Genomic DNA, 15,949 nt, shown 5'->3' with positions numbered 1-15,949 from the left:
ATACTCTCTGATTCTATTCCCTGCTTGTTTACTTGCTCATTTCCCCCCACGAGCACTGAGTGCGAGGACAGCAGGGACTCATCTGTCTTGGTCACCCTCATACTGCCAGCACCTCTCACAAGTCCTGGCAGAGCAAAGGCTCCCGGTATGATACTTACCCAATAGAGAAATGAATCAAACACATGGACGTGAACTGATTCCAAGGAGTTTTTTAGAAATTGCAGCATCATCATGACTTCCAAAGGAAATGCCATTTATTCAGTTAACATGCATTGTCCATTAAATTATAATAATAATGATAATTGAGATAGAGTCTCATTCTGTCACCCAGGCTGGAGTGCAGTGACGCGATCTCGGCTCACTGCAACCTCCGCCTTCTGGGTTCAAGTGATTCTCGTGCCTCAGCCTCCCAGATAGCTGAGATTACACATGCCCACCACCACGCCTGGCTAATTTTTGTATTTTTGGTAGAGATGGGGTTTCACCATATTGCCCAGGCTGGTCTTGGACCCTTGACCTCAGGTGACCCGCCCATGTTGGCTTCCTAAAGTGTTGGGATTACAGGCATGAACCACCATACCTGGCCATACATTAAATTATGAAAAAAAATAAAAATAAAAACAGCCTCAAGATGAAGGGGCAGCTCTGTCCCACCACTAAGCACTAGCGGGCCATTCAGCAAGTTCTGTCACGTCTCCTGGCCTCAGTTTCCTCAGAGGATAAATGAGGGAGCTGTAGATTGGGGGTCCTCAGACTGTGCTGTGTCCAGCACCAGATCTGGCTCTGGCACCAGAATTTCCAGATGCTCTTCTGTAAGAGCAAGCGGCTTTGCCTGGCATATTTTTTCAACTTTGGTCTGCCATGTACGATTTTGATTATAGAAAGGATTCTGTGGCCAAATAATTTTTTAAAAAGTGAAACCCACAGGCACTTCTGTGCCCATTAATGGCCATTCCAGCTCTGCGCAAGCAGGCACCGGCGGCAGTTCTGGCAGATAAGAGTAGAAACCCAAGACCCATAAAGCTTTGGCCCAGGAGAGCCAATCGGAAGAGCAAGCAGAATGATTTCAGGTGGCCTAGATCCCTTTCCAAGAACATAAAGAGCCCCCACCCCCAGCCTCACACCTCACAGATGCCCACATCCTACTGCCTTTGAAATGTTAGCATCGATTTTTCTTTTTTCTTTTTTTTTTTTTCTCCCACATTGACTTACTCATTTCAAGATCTCATTTCTGGCACCACATCTCCCACCAGATAGCCAGAGCTTCTGAGTGCCAAGTTTTATAATTAAAATTCTGTCACATCCCCCGAAACGGTGGAAATGGTGCCATGAAGCCTCGCAGAAAAGATTTGTAAGCACTTCACCTAGTAATTTAAATATAATACTTCTGGCAGCATTCAATTTGGGGTGTTTTATTCTAATTTAAAGGCGATTATTGAGCACAAATATCCTCTGCAATTGGGCGCCCTTGTGGCCCCGTGCTTCCTTTTGGCTGTCTGGCTTGTCAACCGACAGCTTGGTGGTGTGGCTGCAGAAGCCCACGTGGACAGTCCTGGCCTTTGGGTATCACCAGGTCCCAGGCGTCATTAGTATAAATCAAAATCCTCTAGACTATGACAAGAAAATGTTTGAACAGCAGCTTATTAAAATGACCTACTTAATTTAGGAAAAATAGTGTATCCACTTTGCATGGTAACCTGGTTGCTTTTATGGCAGATTTTACAACATTTCTCCTTCTTTCTCTCTCTCTCTCTCTCTCTTTTTTTTTGAAGAAAAGGAAAGCGAATGGAAAGGCCCATTCTACTTCATCCTGGGCGCAGACCCACAGTTTGGGCTGATGAAGGCCTGGTCCACTGGGGACTGTGACAATGGTGGTGATGAATGGGAACAGGAGATCCGTCTAACTGAGCAAGCCGTCCAGGCCATCAACAGGCTGAACCCCAAGCCCAAATTCTTCGTTCTGTGCGGCGACCTCATCCACGCCATGCCAGGTAAGACTCAGGTCGCCGCTTGTGACCTTTTCTCCTTCAGCCAGTCATGACTGCTTTCGGGCAGGAAAAAAAAAGATGTCACTTCAAAGGCATCTTTGCTCAGTCATGGACCGCTCTTTCGCTTCATGATTGTTGCAGTATCATTGAACATCCGAAAGTGCACACTCATTTTACATTGAGAGTTTGGCGAGATTAATCACAGTAATTAGGCACAGCTACAGTTCTGATGATTTGAGCTTAATATGAAACATGGAACAGATTCCCACACATCACCTTTCTGCATTTCCAGGGACAAACTTGAACTGCTTCCAGACACTATATCCATAAATACAATCTTCTCTCCTCATTTCCTTTCTTCTTACACTTTTATTTCTCCCTTATTTGTTGGTGCTTTTTTCGTTGCAAGTGACAGAAATCCAACTTAAAACAGGAATCCCTGTTTTTTTTTTTTAAAGGGATGTATTGCCTAATGGAACTGTAAAGTCCAGAGGCAGACCTGAGTTGCTGGTATAGCTGGATCTAGGGGGTCAGTTTGGTTATCAGGACTTGGTCTCTCCATCACTCTGATTGGCCTTCCTCTGGGTTGACCTAATTTACATTCAGGCTCTCTCTAGATAGTGGCTCCTGGGAGCTTTGCATTTGTATCCTTTTGACAGAAACCACAACAGAAAGAAAGTGCCTTATTCTGGGTGATCCAAAGTCCCAGGCTGGCCGGGTGCAGTGACTCATGCCTGTAATCCCAGCACTTTGGGAGGCCGAGGCAGGCGGATCACTTGAGCTCAGGAGTTCGAGACCAGCCTGGCCATCATGGTGAAATCCCATCTCTACTAAAAATACAAAAATTAGCCAGGTGTGGTGGTGCATGTCTGTAGTCCCAGTTACTCAGGAGGCTGAGGCACGAGAATTGCTTGAACCCAGGAGGTGGAGGTTGCAGTGAGCCAAGATTTTGCCACTGCACTTCAGCCTGGGTGAAGGAGTGAGACTCCATCTCAGAAACACAAAAAACAAAGTCCTAGGCTCATACACCTCTGACTCACATGGCCCCCTTCCACCAGAGTGTGGGGGAACTGCAACCATATACCCTAAAGAACAGGACAGTCTCCCCCCAAAAAAGTGAGATGTTGGAAATGAAACAATGACAGATGCCTTCTAGACCTTTCTTCCTATTTTACTGTGATGTCCTTTTCTCCTAGGCAAGGATAAAGCCCAGCAAGCAGGTATAAGCAAACAGAGAGTGCCCCTGTCCCTCAGGGAGGCAGGGGACCTTATACCATTGCAGAAAACACAGCAGTGGCTGTGGGTGTCTGTCTGGGGCTAGCTGTAAACCAAGGCTCTGAGTCCTGTGATGATGTCTAACTCGTTTAGAAGCCGAGGTACCCTGTAGTAGGTCTGGGTGTATCAATTCCTCCCCATCATGGCTCTTTTTTTCTAGCAACCCACTTACCCAGAACAAAACCCATAATGAAAACATGAGAATGACTGGGCGCGGTGGCTTATGCACTTGGGGAGGCCGAGACAGGTGGATCACTTGAGGTCAGGAGTTCAAGATCAGTCTGGCCAACATGGTGAAACCCTGTCTCTACTAAAAAATATAAAAATTAGCCAGGCGTTGTGGCAGGCGCCTGTAACCCTAGCTACTCGGGAGGCTAAGGCACGAAAATCGCTCGAACTCGGGAGGCAGAGGTTGCAGTGAGCCAAGATCGTGCCACTTCACTCCAGCCTGGGTGATAGAGCGTGAAACTCAGTCTAAAAAAAATTAGCCAGGTGTGGTGGTGCATGCCTGTGGTCCAGCTGCTGAGGAGGCTAAAGTGGGAAGAACACTTGAGTCCAGGAGTTTGAGGCTGCAGTGAGCCATGAACCTACCACTGCACTCCAGCCTCCAGACAACAGAGAGAGCCCCTGTCTCTAATAAAAAAGAAGAAAGGAAGATTTCAAATTTTTCTGTTCAGTGGTTTCTTCTCTTTAAAAACAAAGTGTTATAAGGCTCACTGGAATTATATAACATGTTCTCGTAGATGTTTACCAACTTGTTTTGAATTCTGTTAATGTGTTCAGTCATATTTCAAAATCAGATTTAAAATAAAAGCTTTTCATGCAATTACGTTGCTTTTTAAATAAGATGTACTGAATATACATTAAACATTATAAATTAAAAGGTACGGTTTTTATGATCGGCCCTGCCAGTCGGTCAAGACTTTGTAAATGTGACTTGGCAAACTTTTGAACGTGAATTTTACATGCAGGGCAACTCAAGGAGAATTTATAATTTGTTCTGAAGACTTGGACTGTTTTCCGCGGTTTTAATTGAACCAGTGAAAGGGCTGTAACTGTTTTCAGTATTGTGGTTTGAGATTAAACAGAGCATTTTAAAACTAGTTACCATTTTTTAATATGCAATAAGTGCCTTCCCTCTCATTTAGCTCATAGGCAGGGTTAGACACTAGAAAGTAATTATTTGCTTTGACTACTTAGCACATTCTTCATTATCAAATGCATATATTAATAGCAAACAAAATCAGAAAGCATACTTTTAGTTCTACCATAAATAATATCTTGGCCCTGGCCAGGCACAATGGCTGACACTTGCAATCCCAGCACTTTGGGAGGCCAAGGTGGGTGGATCACCTGAGGTCAGGAGTTGGAGACCAGCCTGGCCAACATGGTGAAATCCCATCTCTACTAAAATACAAAAATTAGCTGGACATGGTGGTGCACACCTGTGATCCCAGCTACCCTGGAGGCTGAGGCAGGAGAATCGCTTGAACCCAGGAGGTAGAGGTTGCAATGAGCAAGATTGTACCACTGCATTCCAGCCTGGGCAGCAGAGTGAGACTCCATCTCAAAAAACAAAAAAAAAGAAAAGAAAATATCTTGGGCCAAGTGGATTTAAGTTGACAATGGAGAAAGGCCAGGCATGGTGGCTCACACCTGTAATCCCAACACTTTGGGAGGCCATGGTGGGCAGATCACTTGAGGTCAGGAATTCAAGACCAGCTTGGCCAACATGGTGAAACCCTGTCCCTACTAAAAATACAAAAGTTAGCTCAGCATGGTGGCATGGGCCTATAATCTCAGCTACTTGGGAGATTGAGGGAGGAGAATCGCTTGAACCCAGGAGGCAGAGAAACCAGTGAGCCAAAATTGCACCACTGCATTCCAGCGTAAGCGACAGAGCAAGACATCATCTCAAAAAAAAAAAAAAAAAAAAAGAAGAAGAAAATAGAGAAAAAGAACTTACATTTTTTTTGTGAAAGTTATAATATGCTTTTTCTTGTAAATATCTATTATAGTATTTATCGTCCACAAAAATGTCTTGTGTGCAAACTAAGTGCCAGTTACAGTGCTAGATGCTATGGATATAATGCTGGAGACAAGAGACCCGGTCTTTCTATGGAACTAGAATCTTGGGAGAGAAGCGTAAAAATATGACAGGAAGAGGAGTCCTTGGTGCCAAGCCCATAGGAAAATCCTTAAGAGATACAAGCTTCTTTGTTTCACACAAAGTCCATTTAGTTTTGAAGCACATTTTCGTTTTGCAGGCATCTTTTGGATTATCTTGGTATTTTTTTCTATTATAAAGCTCCTCTATGGGGTAAGCCACATTATAAGTAGCAAGTGAAGATTTGTACAGTTATTGAGACCCATCGATTTTCATCCCTCACTCTTAATTTAGGGTTACTCTTGTCAGTCCTACTGATGCTGAGGCATCGACCCACTGGTTTTGTCCCCAGGAGCCTTGTTAGATTTCAGCAATTACGTGTGAAACTGACAAATCAGAACGGGATGAAACCTTTAGGGTGCAAGAGATTCCTTTGAGCCTTTAGAACAGTTTGTTAGTAACACACACGTCCATCCCTGTTTATTAAAAATTGGCATAACCACACAAAAACAGTTAATACAGGATGAATTCTTCCCTTGATATAAAGTCTCCTTGAAGAGTTCTTCATGTATTGACCTGCACTTGGGCAACTATTCCATGACTTAGCTTCAGTAGATGATTTAGCCCGGGGAACTCCTCTGTTCTGTAAAGGGAGGCAAGCCTTTATTAGTCTGTTTTCATGCTGCTGATAAAGACCTATTTGAGACTGAGTAATTTATAAACAAAAAGATTTAATTGCCTCACAGTTCCACGTGGCTGGGGAGGCTGGGGAGGCCTCACAATCATGGCAGAAGGCAAAAGGCACATCTTTTTTTTTTTTTTTTTTTTTGAGATGGAGTCTCTCTCTGTTGCCCAGGCTGTAGTGCAGTGGTGCGATCTTGGCTCACTGCAACCTCTGCCTCCTGGGTTCAAGCGATTCTCCTGCCTCAGCTTCCCAAGTAGCTGGGACTACAGGCACACACCACCACACCCGGCTAATTTTTGTATTTTCAGTAGGGATGGGATTTCACCATGTTGGCCAGGATGGTCTGGATCTCCTGACCTTGTGATCCACCTGCCTCAGCCTCCCAAAGTGCTGGGATTACAGGTGTAAGCCACCACACCTGGCTGAAAGGCACATCTTATATGGCAGCAGACAAGAGAGAAGAGAAATTGTGCAGGGAAACTCCCCTTTACAAAACCATCAGATCTCGTGAGACTTATTCACAATCATGAGAACAGCACGAGAAAGACCCACCCCTGATTCAGTTACCTCCCACCAGGTCCCTTCCACAACGTGTGGGAATTGTGGGAGCTACAATTCAAGATGAGACTTGAGTGGGGCCACAGCAAAACCTTATCAGTGTTATTCCAAAGGATGGTATGTTAGTTTCCTGTTCCTGCTATCACAAATTACCACCAACTTACTGGAATCAAACAGTTATCTTACCATCCCAGAGGTCATACCAACAAGAACCTCAGCAGTGTGTTCCTCGTAGGGGTTCCAGCTTCTAGAGGCCAACTGCGTTTCTTGGCTTGTGCTCTTCTTCTGTCTTCAAAGCCAGCAGCAGCACTGCACGTTTTTTCTTCTCTGACCTCTGCTCCACCCTCTCATATTCTGTTACTCTGACTCTCCTGCTTTCCTCTTATAAAGACCCTGGTGATTATATCAGGTCCATCCAGATAACCCAGGATAATGTTTCCATCTCAAGATCCTTAACATAATTCCATCTGCCGATTCCCCTTTTGCCATATAAGGTAGCATACTTGTAAGTTCCAGGAGTTAGGATGTCGAACATCTTTGGAGGGACATCGTTCAGCCTACTGCAGATGGCAGGGACTGGAATTCAGGGTCTGTTATCTGCCAGGAAGTGTGTTACTATCTCTCATCTACTCGTTACAGTCTTGCAAAGGAGGTGTCATTGCTATTTCCATTTTAATTGATGGGGAAACTGGCTCAGAGCAGTGAATTGCATTTCCCAAGGCCACTCAGCTTGTAAACCGGGAACTCTTGTTCATCTGTTTCCAAACCTCATGCGCTTCGTTTTGCAGCCTGGCTGGTCAGACAGAGGGTGGTGCCCAGAGCAGCAGATGGAGCTGTTAGAGATGTGGAATCTCTGCCCTACTCAGACCTAGTGGATCCGAATCAGAATTTTAACAAGATTCCCAGATGAGTCGTATGGACAGTGAGGTTAAGAAGCACTTATAGGTTGAGCATCCCTAATCTGAAAATCCACTATGCTTCAAAATGTGAAACTTTTTGAGCACTGCCATGACACCACAGTGGAAAACTCTACACCTTTAGTCTCAAGCATTTTGAATAAGAGATACTCAACTTGTAATAGTGATGATGAGGTTGATGGCAGCGCCGCAGGAAAAGTACCCATAGATAACATGGTGAAGATGTGTGTCTTAGTCTGTTTTCTGTTGCTTGTAATGGAATATCTGGAACTGGGTCGTTTATAAGAAAGGAAATTTATTTATTTCAGTTATGGAGGCTGAGAAGTCCAGGGTCAAGAAGTCCTGCCTCAGCTGAGGGCCTTCTTGCTGGTGAGGACCCTCTGCAGACTCTCAAAGTGGTACAGAACATCACATGGGGAGGGGACTGAGTGTGCTAACTCGGGTCTCTCCTCTTCTTAAAAAGCCACCAGGCCAGGTGCAGTGGCTCACGTCTATAATCCCAGCACTTTGGGAGGCCAAGGCAAGTGGATTGCTTGAGCTCAGAAGTTCGAGACTAGCCCGGGCAACATAATGAAACCCCGTCTTGACAAAAAATAGAAAATTAGCCAGGTATGGTGGTGCACACCTGTAGTCCTAGCTACTTGGGAGGCTGAGGCGAGAGAATTGCTTGAACCTGGGAGGCCAAGCTTCAGTGAGCCGCAGTCATGCCACTGCACTCCAGCCTGAGTGACAGAGCAAGACCATGTCTCAAAAAAAAAAAAAAAAGGCATCCTGTCCCACTCTCATGATAACCCATTAACCTACTAACTCATTTGTTCATTAATCCATGAATGGATTAAACGTATTCATATGTTTTGCAACATTAATCCATTCATGAGGGCAGGGCCCTCGTGATCCAGCCACCTCTTAAAAGCCCCACCTCTCAGAACTGCCACACTGGGGATTACATTTCAACATGAGTTTTGGAGGACACAAATATTTAAACCATAGCAATGTGTGGTGAGCTATTGAAGGACTAGAGCAGCACACATTCATAACAGATCAAGAAATTGTGTCAGTTAGGAGAAGAGACTTCTAAGACAAAAGCCCTTGTTAATAAGGCAGATGACTCTGGAGGGAATCTTTTTTTTTTTTTTTTGAGACAGAGTCTTACTCTGTCACCTAGGCTGCAGTGCAGTGGCATGATCTCGGCTCACTGCAACCTCTGCCTCCCAGGTTCAAGTGATTTTCCTGCCTCAGTCTCCTGAATAGCTGCGATTACAGGTGCCTACCACCATACCTGGCTAATTTTTAAATTTTAGTAGAGATGAGGTTTCGTCATGTTGGCCAGGCTGGTCTCGAACTCCTGACCTCAAGTGAGTGCCCCCCTCGGTCTCCCAAAGTGCTGGGATTGTAAGTGTTGAGTCACGGCACCCAGCTTGGAGGGAACAGTTTTAAAAAGCCATCCAGCAGAATGCCTCATCATCCTTGGCGGACTCACTTTCTGGTCCCTCAATGGCTTCTGATGTTTCTTCTCACCTGAAAAAATAAAATACAGTGCACAGGAGCCTTTTAGCAGCATTGCGGGTGGAGACTGGAAGCCTGCCGTCATCTGTTGCTGCCGCTGCTACTGAACAGCTGAGGCAGGTATTCTGATGATGCCCTGTGCCGCTTAGTTTCCCTGGGCCCATTGTTTTCTCACCATGTTAATGGTGTGTCATATTTTTTACTGTTAAGTACTTAGGTGTGAGTAAGTGTAACAAAATGATTGTTTACCGGTAGCGTGTAAATTCAGTGAATTCAGAGTCAGGAATCATGATGATGCCAAACAACCACAGATTGTTCACTTGGGTGGCTGAGACAGACACTTTTTATTTTATTATTTATTTATGTATTTTTATTATTTTTTGAGGCAGAGCCTCACTCTGTCGCCTAGGCTGGGTACAATGTCATGATCTCAGCTCCTCACTGCAACCTCCACCTCCCGGGTTCAAGCAATTCTCATGCCTCACCACACCCGGCTAATTTTTGTATTTTTAGTAGAGATGAGGTTTCACCATGTTGGCTAGGCTGGTCTTGAACTCCTGGCCGGAAGTGATCTGCTCGCCTCGCCCTCCCAAAGTGTTGGACTTAACAGGCATGAGCCACCCCGCTGGGTCACGTCCACTTTTTAATGGGCTAAATGTAATCTTGTGTGTATGCAAGTGGTTTGTGAACTTTCCTTTTAACTGGGGAAGATAATGGTGTATATGAAGAGAACCATTATTCCTTTAGACTTACACATGCTCAGCATTTAAAGGGAAACGCTTTAAGTTTGTAGGTTTTGCTTTGCTTTTTACACAACACTTTGAAAATGCAGGATGACCTCTTCTTACAGGACTTCCAAAATAGCCCTTTGATATTCAGGAAAACAGCCACACATATGTACTTTAAAAGGGTCTTTATGCAGAACGCTTAGAAGAGCTACAATGGCTTCTTTCTTTTGGGTCTTGCACTTGTACATAACCCCTTACCTGCCATCTCAAAGTTCAGAAAGCTCTGAAAACTATGAGTTTTTTCTTAAGTTTGAAACTAAGCTGGTGGCAAAACTGCCTTCCAGGTGACAAAAGGGCTGTTTATGGTCTTTATCAATCCCAATATTTCGTGAGTGTATTCATATGTTTTGCTAACAAAATATTACTGGGTTTCATTACAGGGCACTGCCCGAGTCCCAGCTCGAAGCGTTATTTAAACTGTGTTCTCTGCCCTGTCTTACCATTCTAAAGTTAGAAAAATGTGGAATTTCAAATGAGATCTAGCCTAGGGGGTTTGGGATAAGAGCTTATGGATCTGCAAAGTTGATACTTTGGGATTGATAGATGAAGAAGCCTTTCATCACTAAAAGCAGAAGGCTTTTCTGATTTAATATAGTTCCCCAAGTTGACTTTCGCACATCCATTGCCCACCAACTGTATTTGCAAAAGTTAAAAGGGTCTCAGACATCTCATATTTGAATTTTGGGGACCATTTCTGTTGGGACCAAAGAGACTCAACATGAAAATGGAATTGGATTTAGAAATGATTCCAACAAATGGAGGCGAGGGAGCGTGCACAAAAGTAATATTTGCTATAGATAAAGCAGAATAATCCACTTAGGTAGAGAAGTCTGAACTTCAAGGTAAAGAAGGGCTGGACTTGTGCAGATATGGTTGCAAAAGGCTGGAGAGGAGAGGAAGCAAATCAGTAGAGTGTGGTTAAGAATGGCAGATGCTATGGGGAGGTAAAGTAGAATTACTGATGAAGGGACTTAGGCTTTTCCATCAGGAAAATGCCCCAGGAGACCTGAAAACTTCTAATTCAAATTCATCTAGTTTGGTAGCTATTCACCTTAAATTAGATGTCAAGGGCTAGACCAAGGTCCCGATAAGAATAGCCGTGGCCAAATAACCATCAAGACTCCTTCCTCACTAGGAGTTTTTTTTTGTTTTTGTTTGTTTGTTTTTTGAGACAGAGTCTTGTTCTGTCGCCCAGGCTGGAGTGTAGTGGCGCAATCTCAACTCACTGCCACCTGCATCTCCCGGGTTCAAGCAATTCTCCTGCCTCAGCCTCCCGAGTAGCTGGGACTACAGGTGTGTACCACCATGCCCAGCTAATTTTTGTATTTTTAGTAGAGAAGAGGTTTCTCCATGTTGGCCAGGCTGGTCTCGAACTTCTGACCTCAGGTGATCCCCCTGCCTTGGCCCCCCAAAGTTCTGGGATTACAGACGTGAGCCACCACACCTGATCCCCACTGGGAGGTTTCTAATTCTGTAATGAATGTATAGAATTGGGAAATAAAACCTTTGAACAAAGAATGCTTTGGTGTGCTGGGCTTCAGGCAAAGAATAAAGCCCTTTGTCTTTCTGTGGTTCCACAATCCAGGAAGGTTGATATTCATTTTCCTCCAGCTGGGCAGACGCAAACCCATGAACATAATTCTGGTATAAGACAGGCCGTGATAAGCAAAGCCTCAGAGGCATAATTTTGAAAGCCAAAGCCAGGATTAAGGCTCTGGCCAGGAAAAGGCTTTATCTCATTGCTCCAACCTCCGCAAGTTCGCCTTCTCCCAAGCTTGGTTCCAAGTTCCCAAAGGGCAGCGGGTATGTGTGTGTGTGTCTGTGTGTCTGTATTGGTGTGTACTTTCGTTTAGTACCCAGTGCAAGGCACATGGAAGGTATTCAGTGAATGCTGCTCAGATAATTCACGGTATGTTTCCCATGATCTTTAGCAAGAAGCCAGCACATGGTAGGCACCCAGTACAGATTTCCGGAACACATGAATAAATAGTCAGTTCATTTATTTAACGAATCTGTATTGAGAGTCTGTTTTGTACCAGGCACCGTTCTAGATGTATGTGCTATGTTAGTGAATGAAACAGACAGAAATCTGTGCTTCACTTAGAAATAAGGAATATAGATACATGTAGATATATTGAAACATGAAATTCTTTGTGTTTTTTGTTGTTGTCATTCTAGTCTTTTGTAGGATTTAAATGAGGGTAGATACGGATCTTTTTATTGTTACTTTATTACGTTTTTAAATTCTACAATAATACATAGAGACATTCTCCTTGTAAATTTAAAATCTATCGTTAAAATAAACTTTGACCGACCCCTAAGTGCTTCCCTCGGCGTCACCATGGTCAAAAGCGTTCATGAATGTAAGCATGCTCGCCCTTTCCTCTTCTCTGCCCTCCTCTTCCCTCCCCTCCCCTCCCCTCCCCTCGCCTCCCCTCCCCTCGCCTCCTCTTTCCTCCCCTTCCCTCCCATCCCCTTCCCTCCCTCTCCTTTCCTTCTCCCCTCCCTTTCCTTCTGCCCTCCCTTTCCTTTCCTTCTGCCTTCCCTTTCTTTTCCTTTCCTTGCTATAGTCTCACTCTGTCGCCCAGGCTTGAGTACGGTGGCATGATCTTGGCTCAGTACAACCTCTGCCTCCTGGGTTCAAGCGATTCTCCTGCCTCAGCCTCCCAAGTAGCTGGGACTACAGGTGTGTATGCCACCACACCGGCTGATTTTTGTATTTTTAGTAGAGACAGTTTTGTCATGTTGGCCAGACTGCTCTCGAACTCCTGACCTCAGGTCATCCGCCCATCTTGGCCTCCCAAAGTGCTGGGATTACATGTGTGAGCCACCACTCCCCGGCCAGCACGCTTTTCTTAAATACAAACGTGAGCATACTGTGCACATTGTCGTGTGATTTACTTTTTCTCCTTTCATCTGTCTAGAAAATCTTATGTTCGTACATACATGTGAGGCTTTTAATAACTGCATTGCGTTCCGTGGATGGGCATTTCATAATTGGCTAATCTTGCAACAACTCCAGGTGGGAGTTAATCTGAACAGCGCTGCTGTGAGCATCCTCATACATACTGTTGTATAGTCAGGAAAGTATTTCTTTAGGCTTGAAGTGGGTTGCCTGGGTTTGGAATCTGCCTCAGCGTCATTTGCACTGAGAGCACAAGGGCCAGTTCTCTTAGTAGCTCTCTGGGGAACATCTCTCGGGGACAGGGACTGACCAGCACTTTTCTTCCATGCTATCTCTTGTTTGTAACCAACAGCCTCCATCCTGTCATGTAAGCAGTAAGTTCCTGCACCGCCTACCATGTCATAGATACTCAGAACGTTTCCATTGAACAGAAACCCTTTTGTTCATATTAAAGTAGGATGTGTTTGTTTTGTTTGGTTTTGTTTTTAAAGAGGCTCAGTTAAATCACGTATATTTCCGCGGCTGTATCATTAGCCTTGAGTTGTTATGTTTAAGTGTCTACTCCAGGCTCCAAGAAATGCCAGGATTTAAAGACAATTTACCCTACAGTTTAACACAGAGAAACATTAAAGGGGAGTTCTATGCGTGCAAGAAAGTGATGCTGTAGTTGAAATATCACCAGTGTCTGGAATGGGCCGGGGCTGTCTGTGCTCAGATTTTCCGCAGGCCGTGTGTGGGCCGAATGCTGAGCAGTAACCCGGGAGCAATCAGCCGAGCCCCCTGGCTCCTGTACTCCTTCACATCCATTATGAGCCCGGTGAAAGCATCCAGGCAATCAGTGACAATGCCGCCCTTCTGCTGAGGCTGATTAAAAGTGGTTGGAACTAATTTACCTTATATGACTAATTAGGGAACTGGGAACATTACTTAAAAAGTTGTTTCTGATTAGGTGTGTGATCGCCCTTCCACCCCTGCCAGCATTTTCTACGTGGCGACCCAGCAGAGGAGCCACACTGGCTGCTGTCAGTCCTTTATTCCAAGTCTCGGCGTCGTAACCCATTTTGTGCCTCGGATTCCTTCATCAAGTTGCTGAAACCCCTGGATCCCGTCTCAGAATAATATTTCTAAATACATAACATAAAGTTCCTAGGATTTTTGAGGAAACCAATTCTATTGAAATATGAATAGAATATTCGTGAAATATGGTTTTCAAAATATTTTTTAAATTATTGGATGTAGTAATATTCATGTGTTGGTCAGTTATATAACACAATCTCATGGAGCTGATAACTGTCATGGTTTCAAAATGGCAGTGAATTTAAGGCAAGTCATGGTGGCTCATACCTGTAATCCCAGCACTTTGGGAGGCTGAGGCGGGTGGATCACTTGAGGTCGGGAGTTCAAGACCAACCTGACCAATGTGGTGTAACCCTGTCTCTACTAAAAATACAAAATTAGCTAGGCGTGGGGGCGTGTGCCTGTAATCCCAGCTACTTGGGAGTCTGAGGCAGGAAAATCGCTTGAACCTGGGAGGTAGAGGTTGCAGTGAGCGGAGATCGTGCCATTGTACTCCAGCCTGGGCCACAAGAGTGAAACTCTGTCTCAAAAAAAAAAGAAAAGAAAAAATGGCAATGAGTTTAAACCACACCCTGAATTAATCTGCAACAAGTGTGATGTGATGGGGAAAAAAAATCCATGTGATTTCTGTTGGTGCAAAATTCAAGGGGGATGTTAATACCTCTGTAATTTCTACTAACTTCATAATAGAAGGAAATATTAAATATCAGAAGTTCATGAAAAAACTGGTTTCTTCCCATCCAAGTTCACAGGATGAACCCCAGATCGCCATGACCCCAGATTAAAAGCCCACACCTGTGTGCACATACGCACATACTCTTCTTCTTTGACTTGTTGGAGCTACCTTTTCATAGTCAACATGTGGCTATTTTAATTGACCAAAGTATAAACTCAACAGTGAAACTCTACCTTTAATTGAAGGCCAAAAGCCTTAACTGTAGCTAGAAAAATGCGAATATTTGATTATTCAATGAAAAGAAGTAGCAGGAGCTCAATAATAGGGACAAGTTAACAGTTGCCTTTTGATTAGGTTAAAAATAAAAAGCATAATCTTGCATTTGAGAAAGCTTAAAATGAACAAAAACACACAGCAGAGAAGAAATATATCAGGACCGAAGAAAATAAAAGTTCATATAGGAAGACAAAACCAGGGGCCGAAACAGGTAGTAAGATCTTAAGAGTCCCTGTGGTTGATATAATTCAGTCGAAGGTTCAGCCAGAGAGAGTTTGTCAAATAAACAAGATCTTATCCATATCTAAGAGGAATACAGCTTTTCCTGGAAAATCTCATCTTTAAAGAAAATTTTTATAAAACTTTCCTTCTGGGGCACTAAGTAGTACAGTGTCCAATAGGGCAGTTTTTTTTGTTTTTTTTGTTTTTTTTTCCTAATGAGTCCCAATTTGTCGCCCAGGCTGGAGTGCAGTGGTGTGATCTCTGCTCACTGCAACCTTCCTCCTCGGTTCAAGCGATTCTCTCGCCTCAGCCTCCCAAGTAACTGGCACTACAGGTGCCCACCCCCACACTCAGCTAATTTTTGTATTTTTAGTAGAGATGGAATTTCACCATGCTGGCCAGGCTGATCTCAAACTCGTGACCTCACATGATCCACCCACCTCAGCCTTCCAAGTGCTGGGATTACAGGCATGAGCCACTGCACCCCAGTAGGGCAATTTCTAGGTGTAGGCTTCTTCACCTGGGTGTGAACTCCATGGATGGGCTTCATCCAGCCACTGGGCCCTGTCAGCTCTGCAAAGTCCAATGTATTTGCATAGATGCTTGAGGTCGTGAGGATGCTCTGTGGACTGCAGTGGGGAGAAGGTCCATAGCTCTCATCAGAACCTTCGAGGACCTGGTGATGGTTCAGTTTACGTGTCTGCCAGGCTGGGCTGAGAGGTGCCCAGCTAGCTGGGAAGACATGATTTCTGGGTGTGTCCGTGAGGGTGTTTCTGAAAGAGATTAGTATTTAAATCAGTGACTGAGTGAAGAAGATCTGCCTTCAGTATTGTGGGCAGGCATCATCCAATGCATTGAAGGTTTGAATAGAACAAAAAGATGGAGAAAGGATGAATTTGCCTCCTGTTTGGGCTGAGACGTCTACCTTCTCCTGCCCTTGGACATCGGCACTCCTGGTTGTCAGACCTC

General features: G+C 44.4%; 1 protein-coding gene across 2 annotated transcripts in view; it reads left to right on the top strand.

Moving 5' to 3' along the window:
* The window catches only part of CPPED1 (calcineurin like phosphoesterase domain containing 1), a 137,008-nt gene that overhangs the window by 20,881 nt on the left and 100,178 nt on the right, over positions 1–15,949 (top strand). For both annotated transcript variants that reach the window (XM_007986085.3, XM_007986078.3), the window contains exon 2: positions 1,773–1,991. In XM_007986085.3, coding sequence (XP_007984276.2) covers positions 1,773–1,991 — 219 coding nt within the window. The remainder of the gene's footprint in view (positions 1–1,772; positions 1,992–15,949) is intronic.

The sequence above is a fragment of the Chlorocebus sabaeus genome, chromosome 5 (genome assembly GCF_047675955.1).
Source record: "Chlorocebus sabaeus isolate Y175 chromosome 5, mChlSab1.0.hap1, whole genome shotgun sequence".
NCBI classification, from domain to species: Eukaryota; Metazoa; Chordata; class Mammalia; order Primates; family Cercopithecidae; genus Chlorocebus; species Chlorocebus sabaeus.
Note: the sequence above shows the minus strand (reverse complement) of the source record. Positions and strands in the feature narration are given on the sequence as shown.